Source organism: Petromyzon marinus, chromosome 31, assembly GCF_048934315.1.
Source record: "Petromyzon marinus isolate PM22_M1 ecotype Great Lakes invasive population chromosome 31, UKy_Petmar_22M1.pri1.0, whole genome shotgun sequence".
Classification (NCBI taxonomy): Eukaryota; Metazoa; Chordata; class Hyperoartia; order Petromyzontiformes; family Petromyzontidae; genus Petromyzon; species Petromyzon marinus.
The window spans coordinates 11,187,511-11,203,531 of NC_133697.1; the positions used below are offsets into that span (position 1 = coordinate 11,187,511).

At 50.1% G+C, this 16,021-nt stretch overlaps 1 protein-coding gene across 1 annotated transcript; it reads right to left on the reverse strand.

The window, feature by feature from the left end:
• Positions 1-5: 5 nt before the first annotated feature.
• FH (fumarate hydratase) lies at positions 6-10,800 on the reverse strand. Its single transcript, XM_032964052.2, has 10 exons — positions 10,623-10,800; positions 8,281-8,412; positions 6,397-6,507; positions 5,631-5,807; positions 4,412-4,594; positions 3,605-3,770; positions 2,583-2,786; positions 1,892-2,019; positions 1,147-1,300; positions 6-749 (listed from the first exon to the last, which is right to left on the reverse strand). The coding sequence occupies exons 1-10, from the start codon at positions 10,758-10,760 to the stop codon at positions 607-609; spliced, it is 1,536 nt and encodes a 511-aa protein (XP_032819943.2). The 5' UTR covers positions 10,761-10,800; the 3' UTR covers positions 6-606.
• Positions 10,801-16,021: the final 5,221 nt, after the last annotated feature.

Genomic DNA, 16,021 nt, shown 5'->3' on the forward strand with positions numbered 1-16,021 from the left:
AAGCGTAAAATCTGCGTACATTTATTGATGGGGCCTTTAGGCTGTACAATGCAAAATAACCTGGTCATGCAAGGTGCTGCGATTTGTTTTCTTGAAATTGAAAGATGCAACTTGGGGAAAAAAAGCTCTTATCAGGAACAGGTAGTAGACGTATAGCTTGTACAGATTCACACCTCCCAGAAATTCATTGCCGAGATTCGGGGTCAGGGTTCTATTCAAAAATATATTACCTTGTTTTTTGTCCATTCTGGCTGGTTTGTACCGCTATGCCCACTCTCGTTAACCGATACACACCATTAGAAAATAATTTGCATAAACGTTTGCACAATTAATAAACATTCGATGCTGACATACGCACGTGATGCGTGGTTCGCACGCTGTATTATGAACCCAGCGACCCGAGTCCAATTCCCAGCCATGGCTAACGAGTAGCGATGGAAATATAAAGCTGTCCTAGGCCGACCTGCAGTGACCAATCAGGGTATGGTCGAGCAACCCCCATGACGAACATGCCATGAGGGGACCTTCAGCAGCAGATTGGGGGGGGGGGTGTGTGTGCATCGCAGTGTGCGGCTAAGTATGGGTGGCAGGGGGTCAGGGGTCACATCACTTGGGGCCCAGCATGTCCTCTGGCCGCACCCATTTGTCAAACTCCTCGGCTGTGAGGAAGCCGAGCTTCAGCGCCGCCTCCTTGAGGTTGGTGCCTTCCTTGTGTGCCAGCTTGGCGATCTTGGCCGACTTGTCATAGCCTGGCAGTGGCGACAGGACGCACAGAAACGTCGGGCGGTTTTTAACAACCGTTAGCGTGACCCTTTTTTTAAAGTGGGGGGGGGGGGGGGGGGTGGGACGGGGGGGACGGGTGGCATACAAAAATTCGAGGGGGCACGACAGTCAAAATGCACACGGGGACACTTTTTACGATTTAAGTGTTCGTCGCGACGAATACGTTCAGATTGTATTGTTTTCCTGTCACTTCCTTTCAGCTGATAACAAAAAAAATCATCACAAGTGAGCGAGCCTTGCTGGCCCTAACCAGCCATCTCTTATGGGTCACGACCACCACGCCCACCACACACGGGCGTCACGGTGTGTTATCTCGGGGGATGGACGGCGCGCGTGCGTGTGTGTGCGTGCGTGCGTACGCACCGATGTGCGGGTTGAGGGCGGTGACGAGCATGAGCGACTCGCTCATGAGCCTGTCGATGCGCTCGCGGTTCGCCTGCATGCCCGCCACGCAGTTCTCGGCGAAGGAGACGCACGCGTCACCCAGCAGCCGCGTCGAGTTGAGCACGTTCTTCACCTGCCGGCGGGCGGAGAGAGGAGGAGAAAGAGGGAGACGGAGAGAGGGGGCACGATCCATCACGGTTACGATTCACACCCTCGATTCATGCACCCTCGCCTTTAACGATTGACCGCCTTCATGGATCTCCTCTTCATATCACTCCCAAGATTCACGCCCCTTCAGTTCCTCCTAAATTTACTTCCTCCATTCAGCCCCCTCCATCCAGTTCCTCCATTGATCTCCATTTTCTCCACCCTCCCCCCCCCCGCCCCATTAAATCCCTCCATTCACTTCCTCTATTCAATCCCCCGCATTCATTCCCTCAATTCACTTCCCTCCATCCTTTTTCCTACTCTCCAGTGGCCGTATGAGGTCACGTGACAAAAAACACGCACCTGCAAACCAACACGTGTTGCTTCTCGCATGCCCCGTGAGATGCGTGCGTGGTGAGCTTAAGAATCGACACGACTCAACGCATCATTGAATACCTCATTGTAACGACGAGGGCAACAACAAAAATTACTGCGGAAATAATGAGGGTAACGGTGGCAGAGAAGATGACGGTAATAATGGCGATGACGGCGAGGAATGGAGTGAGCGGGCGCGTACAATCATGGGCTTGAAGACGTTGAGCTCAAAGTGGCCGTTGCTGCCGCCGATGGTGACGGCGACGTGGTTGCCCATCACCTGCGCGGCCACCATGGTGATGGCCTCGCACTGCGTGGGGTTCACTTTGCCTGCACCGCCACACACACGGGGTCACACACAGCGGCACAACGCCACGCACACGGGGTCACACAGCGGCACAACGCCATGCAAATGGGGTCACATACAGCAACACGAACACGCTGGGTCACACACAGCGGCACAACGCCACGCACACGGGGTCACACAGCGGCACAACGCCATGCAAATGGGGTCACATACAGCAACACGAACACGCTGGGTCACACACAGCGGCACAACGCCACGCACACACGGGGTCAGACACGGCAACACGCTGGGTCACGCACAGCAACACAATATCCACACGGGGATACGCACAGCAACACAATTCTATACATGGGATTACACAAAGGCCCACACAACATGCACACGGGGTCACGCACAGCGGCAGCACGACACACACACAGGCGAGGTTACACAAAGCAACACGGCGCAACGCGGCACAGACGAGGGGGGTTTCGCACAGCAACCCAACACAAACCTCACACAGCGAGCGGGCAACCGTTGGGAGGGAACGGGCTACGGAGTGAGCGAGCGAGGGAGGGATGGAGCGAGGGATGGAGCGAGGCGTCACCAGGCATGATGCTGCTGCCGGGCTCGTTCTCGGGGAGGCTGAGCTCCCCCAGGCCGGAGCGCGGCCCTGAGCCCAGGAAGCGGATGTCGTTGGCGATCTTCATGAGGCTGCACGCGAGCACGTTGAGCTGCCCGCTCAGCTCCACGAGAGCGTCGTGCGCCGCCAGCGCCTCGAACTTGTTGGGCGCCGTCACGAAGGGCAGGCCTTCCTCCCCAGGAGTTCGGGAGGTTACAGCGGGACGGAGTGGACACCGGGGGTCGGAGGTCAGGAGGAGTGATGGGGGGCGGGAGGGGGAGAAGGGACAGAATGGTTTGGTGTGGCGACACGATCGTCGTAACACCACCCCGCCACCATCATCATAATTTATGGCCACCGCCTACACCACCGCCACTACCCACCGTCATTACCGTCACCACTAGCACCACCATAATCATCACCACCTGCTAACATGACCTCTACTTATCACAATCACTGATAACACCACCGGTTATCACCAAGACCATCAGCAACTACCACCACTCATACAAAGGCAAAGATTCCCCCATATAGCCTTTGAACAGGCTGCTGGGGCAAGTGCTGTTAGCGAGCACCTATGAAGGCCGGCATGGCACACGTGGGTGTGGGTGGCCAGCACCATGCCCGGCAACCTTTGTCTAGTAACAGACCACACCAGGCACTCATTTATTCAGGCTGAGTGGACCTAGGGGTGGCCCAGGACCGGTTCAGAAAATCGTCACCGATGTTGGTGGCCGTTAGAGGTAATCGAACTCGGGTCACAGAATTCGTAGCGCAGCACGCTACTGACTACGCGACCATTCACCCCCCTAATAACATCATCATCACAACCATCATTGCTGATGCCACCACCACCACGGCCACCGGTTACTGCGACTACAGCTACAACTTACCGCCACCACGGTCATTGCCGCAACCACCATCACTGCCACAATCACGACCACCATCATCACCACCACCTCAATCACTGTCAGCACCACATCTGCCACCACCACCACCGGGCGTACCGGTCTGCTTTGCCACCTGTGCCGCCACCTTCTCTGCGAATCCGATGCGCGTGTTGAGTCCGGTGCCCACAGCGGTCCCACCGGCCGCCAGCTCCAGCACGCGTGGCAGCGCCGAGCGCAGGCGCTCCATCCCGTAGTGCAGCTGCTGCACGTAGCCACTGAACTCCTGCACCAGCACCGCCACCGGCATAAACACCACCACCACTACTACCAGCACGACTACCACGAAGATCCCCACCACCTTAAGAAACACTATCATCGTAAACACCTCCACCACAACATCATCAGCTCCACCATCAACACCACAACCACTGTCCGCAACAACCACCACAACAATCCCCATAACCACAACACACACTATAATCATAAACACCCCGACCATCAATACCACCTTCACTACCAGCACAACACGCATCAATGCCAGCATCAACACCACCACCATTACCACCAGCACCACCATCAATACCAACACCACCAACATCAGTACAAACACCACAACCATCAACCCCACCAGTGGCACCATCATCAATACCGGCACCACCACCACGACCACCATCACCACCAGCACCGCGTCCATCCATGTGGCGCTGGGGTGACAGAATTGCGCTAATAACAAGAGCGACTCCGCCGTGCCACAAACCCCGCACCACCTGGGCTCAAGCGACATCTGAACCGGTCACGAGTTTTGCATAACCCGCACGCATCCTTCAAACGGCCGAGTGTCAAACGGGTTGGGGAGTGTGGGCATTGCGGGCATCGCGGGCATCGCGAGCATCCCGGGCATCGCGAGCGGGTGTGAGCCGTCACCTGTCCGAGCGTGAGCGGCACGGCGTCCTGCGTGTGCGTGCGCCCGATCTTGACGATGTCGTGGAACTCGCGCGCCTTGGCGTCGAGCGCGTCGTGCAGGATCTGCAGGCCGGGCAGCAGCACGCCGCTCACTTCACGCACGACCGCGATGTGCATCGCCGTCGGGAACGTGTCGTTGGAGCTCTGCGTGGCCACGGTGGTAGGGAGGGGTGGGCGGCAGAAGGTCGGAAGAAACCGCTTGGTCATCGTTAACTCTGCCCAATTGATTTATTTAGCCATCCAGCAGAGCCATGCTAATATGTGGCACTTGTTTTCACAAGGGTGCTGCATTGACTGTGTTTGTTTTACACACGTGGGAGGAAGCCAGAGGGCCCCGAGAAAACCCACACGCACGAGGGGGCAACACTCTATCCCCGTACAGATGGAAGCAGATGGCAAATAATCCACTTGCTGTTCCTCCTTCTCTGGGCGAGCCAGGCTATGGCACTTCCTCGATGCCCACGGGAAGCGAGTTTCACAACATCTGTGCAGCAATCCACCAACTCTAGCTGCCTCGACAGTGCCGGATTACAGGCAGCTATGTGCATAGAGCCACCACCGCTTAACGGTGGCGAGATGTTAACTACCTCACCTAGTATACAGGCGGTCGTGGGTTCCTGACGCCTGCATATTTGGAGTTTGCATATTCTCCGCGTGGTCGTGTGGATTTTTCTCCATATTTAGAGTTAACGTGCGTTCAGATTATTTGGCTGCTAAAAGATTCCACGAGATAAGCCACTTCGTTGGGCTATCATTTGTGATGGCTTAGGAAAAAGATCCGTATAGCTCAATGTGCCTTACCTGGTAAAATAATTAAAAAGTTGTAATACATATTACAGTTTAGTTTGAAGAGTACCCCCTCTGGTCAGGCACCAGAGAAACCGCCACGGGAGGAGCGGCGTGGAGGCGGTAAAATAAAAAAAAAACATTCTTTGGGTCTTTCGGTAAAGCCACGTAGATAGAAAAATAATAAGACCCAAAGAATATGAACTCCGGCAGTCACGAAAGCTTTGAGTCAAGAGAAAATAAAAAATAGTCAAATTTTTGTTTTTATTTATCCTAGAGGCGGCATCTTGAAGAGGGCGCGCGGAGCGACGCGAGGGGGCGCGCGGAGCGACGCGAGAGGGCACGCGGAGCGACGCGAGGGGGCGCGCGGAGCGACGACGGTCACGCGCCGCACCTGGCTCTTGTTGACGTGGTCGTTGGGATGCACGGGCGTCTTGCTGCCGAGCTGCCCGCCCATGATCTCGATGGCGCGGTTGCTGATCACCTCGTTCACGTTCATGTTGGTCTGCGTGCCGGAGCCCGTTTGCCAGACCACCAGCGGGAAGTGGTCGTCCAGCTTGCCGCTCGTCACCTGTGCCCGGCACAAGCGCAAGGGACGAAAAGGTTCCCCCCCCCCCCCCCACCCCCGTGTGGCCTTTAACAGGCAAGTGCTGTTTAGAGAGCACCTATGGAGGCCGGAACGGCACACGAGGGGGTGGTGGCCAGAACCACGCCCAGCCGCCTTTGTCTCCCCGGTGCTGATTGTTTACACACCGCACCAGGTATTCCTTTGAGGTTGAGTCAACCTAGGGGAGGCCCAGGGGCCAGTTCAGATATTCGTCACTGATGTTGACCATAAGCGGAAATGGAACTCGGGTGACCGAGTTCGTATCGCGGCGCACTAACCACTGCAACGCCACTCCACACACACACACACATCCACAGCACAACACACACAAGTACACACACAAGTACACACACAGGTGCACACACACAGGTGCACGCGTGAACACACACAGACACGCATGTACAACAAGCAATCCAGGAGCATTGTTAGGTTACTACTACCACTGGGAATACACTCAAAATTAATCGCGTTGTTGCACGATGTTAAAAAAAAAACCCCGCTTTAATTTTGTTTAGTTTGAGCGATTTTTGCTTCCAGGCAACTCAAACAAGACCTCGTCAGCCGCCTGGATAATGGCGTCGGCGATCTTGGGGTCCAGGCCGTAGTCCTTGTTGACCTCGGCGGCCGCGCGCTTCAGGATTCCAAACGCATGGATCACCGGGATCTGCCACACGAGCACAACAACAATAGCCATGTCAACAACGACGACAACAACAGCCACACAACAATAATAACAACAACAAAGATAGCCACGTTAACAACGACAACAACGATAGATAATGGCAAGGACGGCAATGTAAACAATGACAACAATAACAACAGTGACAATAAAGGCCACAACGGTGATGACAATGTGGAGTGAAAAGTTATTGCAGCAAAAGCTAAACACGGTATATATTGTTGGTTCTTTCGGTAAAGTCACGTTGAAGGGAAACAATAAAATATATATAAAACAATAAAATTCTCACGACGTTTCGACTGTAACACAAACAGTCATCATCAGGTGTGTTGTTTGTGTTACAGTCGAAACGTCGTGAGAATTGTATTGTTTTATATATATTTTATTATTTTATTGTTTCCCTTCAACGTGACTTTACCGAAAGAACCAAGAATATGAATCACTGCAGTCACGAAAGCTTTAAATCAAAAGCTAAACACGCTGTTTAACTTGAGCTTAAACAGCGGTGTTTAGCTTTTGAGGTGGGCGGCCGACCAAGTGGTTTAAGTCAACAGTGATTAAAAACCAGGTTCTCAAATTTAGGAAGGTGAATGGTCTCAGTCCGGTCACCAATGACTGTACCAACAAAACCCCCCCATGAGATTACATTTGGTGTTATTGTAAATTTTGATAAATTCCAGTCTTGAGAATTAAGCGTTTCAGGTTTGATTGAGATGTGATGGAAAGCTCTGGAGGGCAACACATGGTGTAACCTCTCGTAGGGATAAGGATGACCTTGGAATTAGGTTCCTGATGTCATCTTCCCATGCCATTACCCGAACACAAACCGAGGCACTTCTCGCTGAGACAAACCACAATGAAAGTGTATCAGTCTCACGAAACAAGCACAATTTCAATCGGTACAGCTAAAGCAAAACATGTTTTAAATTAAATTATAAAATTATCTGAGACCGCTCGATGTTGTATCCATACCGGTCAGCATATACCCGACATTAAATAGAAATGCCCTTTTGGGAAAATATACGTCATGCTGAATTTGTGGCACTTGACAACTGAACCTTATGGTGGGACCCCGGGGTTCCCATAAGGCCCCCGGCTCTCTCATAAACTGCGTTGCGACGTCATTTAATGTCTGTTGAAGGCGAACGACACGGCAATCTATTCCTCTCGACGAGCTCGACACGATGCGCTCATCAAAGTGAAAAAGTTTTGTGTATGACCGACATTCGTCCTCGCTGCTGCGCTTGGACGACACGACAACAGAATGATCCGCGCCAGGTGGGTCGCGGCGTTTATGTGCGCGGTGGGACCGAGTCGCCAAAAATAAAGAAATGAATTACGATTTTTGCTTCCGTTTATTCGGGCCCCCGGGGTCTCGCCATAGGGTTCAACTCTACAATTTGGCTTAGTTTAAGACCAATGGTTAACTTGTGATGGAATTTGAGCCACATCACAGACCACAAGGTCATCGTATCACAATCCCATGGGCTCAGGGTTAGCCAAACAACTGATGAAATTGGCCAAACAGCCCAATACAGGACTCGAAATAAAAAGTTGAGACTCGGTGAAACTTTTCTGGATTAGGGCTCAGGAATTCACTGCCCCATGAAATCACCCATTAACCACTTCACGGTCTCACCAGCGCAACGACCCCTTTAAGCTCACCAATTCACCGGCCCCCTAAAACCTCCCCGATACACCGGGGGAACCTATGACACCACCCGGTTCGCACCGGGGCTGACTGCCACACCAGCTCACCGGCATGCGTTCGCTGGGGCCACCGATCTTGAAGTTCATGAGGGAGCGCACGGTCTGGGCCCCGTAGTAGCGGTCGCTGGGGACCTGCAGCTCTCCGAACGTGTCCGACTCGACGCGGTGACCGGAGGTCGCCTGCCGTGGGGGAGGGGGACGGGATGGAGGGGGTGTGGGAGCCATCAGCCAAGTATCGGTTGTCGTCGGGCGTCATCATCACCAGCTGTGTGTGACGCAAGTTGCACTTCGATTTTAAAACAAAAATCTCGTTTGAACGCTCATTCGTTTAGAACTGCTTTTTTTTGTGTTTAGTTTGTTGTTCTTCAACCCTGCACGATTGGCTACGCACGGCGCGAAAGATGTTCGACATACATACAAACATACATTCTCGTACCAACGAGAGGGAAAAGCTGGTGACGGGCAAAAAGGCAGGTCACCTGGAAAGGTGATGAAAATGCCCAACATAGAACTAATACTGAATCATCACCATCATAGTTCATTCCACAGTTCCATAGTTCATTTATGTTGGTATAGCCCTGTGAGCCATTCGGCTCTTGAATCGGGTGCAACAAACAAAAAAACATGAACAAGAAAACATCTTAAAGTGATTATGTGACTGTGCAAACAGAAAATCCAGGAAAAAAAACCATCAAAATATTCCTGAAATAGCACCGTACACCAACGCTGTGTGCAAAAATCCCAGTGGGATGCAAATCAAAATAACAACAACCACAAGACAACTAAGATTAAGGCCATCAGTCTAACTCCGTACTACAATCAACAAAAACATGGCCAAACAAAAAAAAACGTTTTCTAAATCACCAAAATAAAAGCCATCAATGCAAAGTAACAGTGATCATAGAGACTGTGACCGAATTTTTAACAATAAAACTACATAAATAAATGATAACACCAAAATCTAGAGCCATATCATCACTGGAGCATCAGCATTGAGAGCGTATCAATGTGCCATGATCACTCTACCATCGCCGCTGCTCCTGACGCGCTTATCCGGCCTCAGCCACCTGAATGTGAAATTGTAGCCGCTGCTCTGCATCTACACATCATCGGCCGTACGGTATAAGAAGAATAAGAGAAGACGGTCATCATCCACCATCATCGTTGGTGTCAACCGAGTCTCAGGAGCTGCATCGCGACCACAGTCCCAGGGTTCTCCACCTTACAACCTCACCACGATCTACCATTCTACCCCCCCCCCCGCCAAGAGAATATCTCCCCCACACTCCAAGGGAAACCCCACCAAAGGGACCCGTTGTCTACGCCTAGGCCTTCGGACCTTCCTTAAGCCTTGGCTCTTTAACTTAGGGGGCCGTTCATAAATGACGTCACGCGATTTTGGACGATTTTTGACCCCCCCCCTCGTCACACGGCGTCACAAAAAGTCAGACACCCCCCCCCTCAAATATGACGTCACAAAGCTCTGCCCCGGCCCCCCCCCACAAACCATATATCCATTTTGAAAATAAAACTTGCTTCAAAGCTCTTTAAAATATTGTCATTGTAGCGCGTATTTAATGTGGCGCTGCACTCTGATGTTGCAGGAGAAAACATTTATTAAAAAGTATATTTAATGAAGTAGAACGTGTTGTCTATATTTATTTAAAGTTGCGCATTTTGATGTGACGTCACATCTCACCCCCCCCCTCCGCCCCTCGTCACACATCGTCACAAATGTCTGACCCCCCCCCCTAGGTGCGTGACGTCATTTATGGACGGCCCCTTAATCTGTTAGCCCCCCCCTCCCCGCCGCTCCCCAGACCCATCATAAAAGACCTGGCCGTCCTTCACAAGGAGCTCCAGGGACCCGGTCCCTCACAACCCACAGGGTTACAAACTCCACGATTAACTTTCTTTCGCACCGTACGTGGCCGGCCGTGCTACTCGGAGGTGGTCCCCTTTGATCCGTGGTCTCGCCATAATACCAAGGTGCCCCCCCCCTCAGCTCAGCTCCTCCCCCCTCAGCTCCCCCTTAGCCCCCCCCTCAGCCCCCCCCCTCAGCTCCCCCCCCTCAGCCCCCCCCTCAGCACCTCCCTCAGCTCCCCCCCCTCAGCTCCCCCCCCCCCTCAGCTCCCCCCTCTCAGCTCCCCCCCCCCCTCAGCTCCCCCCCCCCCTCAGCTCCCCCCCCCTCAGCTCCCCCCCCCTCAGCTCCCTCCCCCAGCCCCCCCCCCAGCCCCCCCCCCATGTCTCCCCGCGGCCTATCTAAGTATAACAACCCGCATGGAGCACCAGGACAGTCGACCGCTGGGGGGAGGGGGAGGGCTCCGTCCCGTCGCGCTGCCGCTCCCTCTACCGCCGCTCCTGCTACCCCTCTGCAACCCACCGCTCACCATTCCCCGCACGGCGCCGAGCCCCGGCAAGGAGGAGGTGAAGGAGGAGGTGGAGGAGGAGGTGGAGGAGGAGGCGGCGAGCGGCGAGAGGCCGCGACCCGTCCTCAGCGAGGTCCTGAGCAGCAGCATCAGCAGCATGGCCAAGCGGGGGACAACGCCGACTGGGGGGGTGGTGCTTGGGCGGCGTGACGTCATGTCACCCCGCAACATGCCGGCGGCCATCTTACTACGGGATTAACTTTAAAAAAGACCTCGCCCGCCTCACCCCCCAGATAAATAAATAAATAAGCATCCCTGTCCAACATTCCCTTAGCGATGCCCCCTACCTGAAAACTCAATACCCTGTACAAGAATACGGGGTTAACCGTATGGGTTGACACGGTATGCAATATCCATGTATCACCATGGTTCTCTATGTATCTCTATGTATCTTTATGTATCTCCATGAGTCTATATGTATCTGTGGGTCTCTATGTATCTCTGTGTCTCTATGCTATATCCATGTATCACCATGGTTCTCCATGTATCTCTATGGGTCTATATGTATCTGTGGGTCTCTATGTATCTCTGTGTCTCTATGCTATATCTGTGTATCTTTATGGGTCTCGATGTATCACCATGGTTCTCTATGTATCTCTATGTATTTCCATGAGTCTATATGTATCTGTAGGTCGCTATGTATCTCTGTCTCTATGCTATATCTATGTATCACCATGGTTCTCTATGTATCTCTATGAGTCTGTATGTATCTGTGGGTCTCTATGTATCTCTGTATCTCTATGCTATATCCATGTACCACCATGGTTCTCTATGTATCTCTATGAGTCTATATGTATCTGTGGGTCTCTATGTATCTCTACGTCTCTATGCTATATCTGTGTATCTCTATGGGTCTCTGTCTATAATAATACCTGTCAACCTCTTATCAATGCCTACTTAATTCGACTAATTCATAACTTATTGGTCACCTCCCAGTGCGCTTATAAATTCCAACGTTCATCCTACAAAGTTCTATCACAAAGGGGCCGTCCATAAATGACGATGTGTGACGAGGAGGGAGGGGGTTGTTTGAGAAATGTGACGTCACGTAAAAATGCGCAACTTTAAATAAATATAGACAACACGTTCTACTTAATTAAATAGACGTTTTAATGTTTTCTCCTACAACATCAGAGTGCAGCGCCACATTAAATACGCACTACAAAGACAATAGTTTAAAGCGATTTGAAGCATGTTTTATATTTTTTTGGGAGGGGGGGGGGCAGAGCTTTGTGACGTCATATTTGAGGGGGGGGGGTCTGACTTTTTGCGACGCCGTGTGACGAAGGCGGGAGGGGTCAAAAATCGTCGAAAATCGCGTGACGTCATTTATGGACGGCCCCTTATGTATTTATTGGTGTCAACCATGCTACTTACTGTCTGTCTGTGATCTTGCATGCTGATGCTGTATTCATTGTTAGTTTTTGCCCGTATTGAAACGGCTGTACGCCGCGTGGACCTGAGAACTCAAATTTCCCCGTACAAGAAATACGGCCGGAACCGTAATGTGGCTTGACACGGTACGATTTACATATTCGGTGGTAACAGCGTTGGCGGTAGTGGCCGGGGCGTTGTTATCGTAGCACGGCCCACCGAGCCGGCTTATAGAGCACTGTGGAACGTTGCATACAAACTTCAAATCTGTACCTACTCGCATTTTGCATTCGTTGCACACCCCCACCCCCCATTACTGTATTTAATTCCCCTTAGTAATATGGCCGCGCATCCTGTGACGTCGCGATCACGTGGGAGTTTCAACCAATCCACCCGCTACAAGTTGCCCCCTCCTCTCCCCCCAATAACAACCATCTATGCGCATGCGCACGACTGACAGCTGTTAAACGCCCTTGACGGTGGGGTCGTTGCAGGCACGCACCGCGACCAATCAGATCTTGCGTCGCTGCGAGGTTGCCCCAACCAATCGGAAGCGTCGCTTGCACTTTCCCCATTGGTGATCGCCACTCGTGGCCATTTTGTCAGGGCGGCACGTGGCAGCCACATCGTCAAGTAACTGTCAAATGTACGGTTGATCGTCGATTAGAATCAGAATAACAAACAATACAACACATATTCTTGGTTCTTTCGGTAAAGTCACGTAGAAGGGAAACAATAAAATAATAAAAATATAAAACAATTAAAAAAATGTAATTTTCTTGATGTGGTTTTCACACCTGATGATGATTGCTTGTGTTGCAGTCGAAACGTCGTGATAATTTTATTGTTATTTTTTATTATTTTTTTGTTTCCATTCTACATGACTTTACCGAAAGAACCAAGAATATGAATCCCTGCAGTCACGAAAGCTTTAAATCAAAGTTTAATACAACACATGATAAGAGTGCAGAGTGCAAGAAAGTTAAACAAATAACCCAAACACATAAATAAAACGAAACAATCTCCATCCGACTTGACAAAGCCCACTGAGGTATTATTTTCAAAGCAACCTGACCACAGTACAAAAACATGATAGTGGATTATCTGACGGCTTCGAGGGTAAAGCATACCTGTCAATCCATACGGTTTACCCCGTATTCTTCTGCAGGGAAATTTAGTTTCCAGGTCCATACGGCGTACAGCCATTTAAATACAGGTGAGAAGAATTTTTTTTGTTTACTTGTTTGTGTTTCTCCCTTGTGATGGGACTTTGTAGGATGAACGTTGAGATTTATAAGGGCACGGGGTGACCAATAAGGTCTGAGTTGGTCTGTAATAAGGTAGGGCACTGATAAGGGGTTGACAGGTATGGGCAGCGGGCGCTGGCTTTTCAAAAACACCGGATAATCGAATCATTATTTAAAATACCTTATTTTTGCACATTCTTCAATAAAAGTATGTTTTTGGTTTTGTGTATGTACTTACCGCTCCAATCTAGGACTGCAAGGGGATGATGTCCGCTCCTGTTTCAACACAACCGTGGGTTTGACGATGGCTGGACTGATGCGAACGACGGATTACACGCACTTTTCCCCGGATCTGTTTTTTTGCGACTAGCTATTAACCACGAAAAATGTACATCGTGTAGTATTTTCATTGTTAAAGTTGTATGTAGTGGATAATGTACTGTCAATATACATTTGACCCTGATATCGAGCGTAGGTATTTTTCATTTATTTTTGTCACGCACACGGTGCCTGCCGATCGCCGGACTGGTACAGACATTGGAGCTGTTTTTTTTTTTTACCAGATCGGCCTGGGACCGCCGGATAATGTTGGAAGCCGAATAATTGCGCGCTGGATAATATAATGAATCGATGATCAACTTGGACTTTGTTTAGCCGAGTGATCAACTCAAGAGACCAGGATGAGTCTCATTGGCAAGAGTGACCACGGGGGGGGGGGGGGATGGTCACCAAAATAACAAAAGCAAATCAAATAAAGTCGCATTGAAATGGAATAAATAGAAAGCAGCGCAGCCTACAGCACCCACTCACTCGTGCCCCCCCCCGACCCCTCCCTCCGCACGCCCCCCCCCCCCTCCGTCAACTATATCGCGCGTATCATGTTACACATATTAGCGTGTCAAGTGTAATTACTTTGTTTTTTTTTATATTGTAAACTGATATCAATATAATGCGTGTACTTTCAAAGAAGGGCCATTGACCAAAACGTTTATTGGCTATTGGCTTTCCAGATCCTCACAATCAAGGAGCGATTGTTTAAGCGAGTAAATCCATGGACCGGGTTCGAATGTCCGTCCCTGCGCGTCATGGGGCACGCGAGTGCCCGGAACGAACCCGGGACGAGTTTATGTTCAACCCCCCAAAAATGCCAAAGACATTCGTTAATAACGCTGCCTTCTCAAGAAGTGTCATTGCCCGAAACGTCACCGATTACGTGTGTTTTCCTTTTTATTCCACGCAGTGTCATTTGCGGATGTGTTGAGAATGTTGTTTTTGTTGAGTTGTTTTGTTATTTGTGTTTGTATCACCGAATAGTTTGTCGCTCAGTGTAATCTCGTGCTAATTCCGCTTGACCCTGCGCATTACTCGTCGCTATTTGCACTGCGGTCAGCCGAGTTATGCAATGGAGCCTGCGTTTTTGGGCACGCCGAGGTGCGTTTGAAGGCAACAAATCCAGATCACAGCTGCCAATGCAAAAAAACCTGTTTGAGCTGTCAGCGTCTCGTCGTCACGCGTAGTTATCCGTTCTGATCTAAAGCAGAGCAATGGTACGGAGCAGTGGTTCTCAACCGGGAGTTACGCCGTACCCCTGGGGGTACGTGGCAATGTCCCAGGGTGGTACGTGAGGTGATGTATAAATGTGTTAAATTATGTCATACATGAGAGTCATTTGTGAATAATTATGGATGAATCTGTCAATATAAAATAGCTACGATAAAAGTACAATTCCATTTGGTAACCTGGAACAATTTCTAAATTCATTGATCGTAAACAATGCGATTTCCAAGAGTTATCGGCGAGCGCGAACAAATAATATCATGCATGCAGTGCGTCCATTGAATTCGCTTTTCATTCACTTGCAGTTGCTCGCTAGTTAGGATAGCTCACAAAATGGACACTCGGTTAAAATATTGATGTTCATTCATAAATTTATTTATTAGGACCATGTTGGGTCAGGCAAGGGGGTACTCGGTTGAAAAAAAATTCAACAAGGGGTACATTAGCCAAAAAATGGTTGAGAACCACTGGTGTAGAGAAAGGCTCCTGGAAGTTGATATCACAGAGCTAGGATCCGTTCCAGTGAGCCCTAGCCAACACAGTAAATCATGTCAATCGCATGACAATGCATATATTATCATAGTATGTTTTTTGTTTGCATTTTGACTGCAGGTATTGTGGTTAATGCAGACATGAATCCTTGTAAAAAGGTTTCAGTTTTGTTGCCAGAAAAAAGGGAAAAAACCCGATTATTACATTTTGGTACTGGCAAAGGAGGTCTAATGATGTAATCGCATGACTGAAGTTATATTAAAATTCTGAAATGATTTGGTGATGCTGTAATCAAGTGCAGTCGCCAAACACGTACGATACACGTATTATCCATCTGCTTCTCTCTGTGTGCTACGAAGGACCATCGCCCGGAACGTCGCATATTACGTATATATTTTTCATTTTAAGGCCACAGGGTTATTGACGAATTTGGTGAGTTATACTGTTGAATTTCGATTTAAAGCTTTCGTGACTGCAAGGATTCATCTTCTTTGGTTCTTTTGGTAACGTGACTTTACCGAAAGAACCAAAGAAGATTATACTGTTGAATTCTAGGTTGGAATTTTCAAAACTAAAAATGTAATATGACGGGTGTTTGTCCATCAACTCAACTTGGCCATCATCCCGCAGTTGATTGACAAATGACATGGATATTATTGTCCTACAAACTGTAACCACCCCCGGCGATTA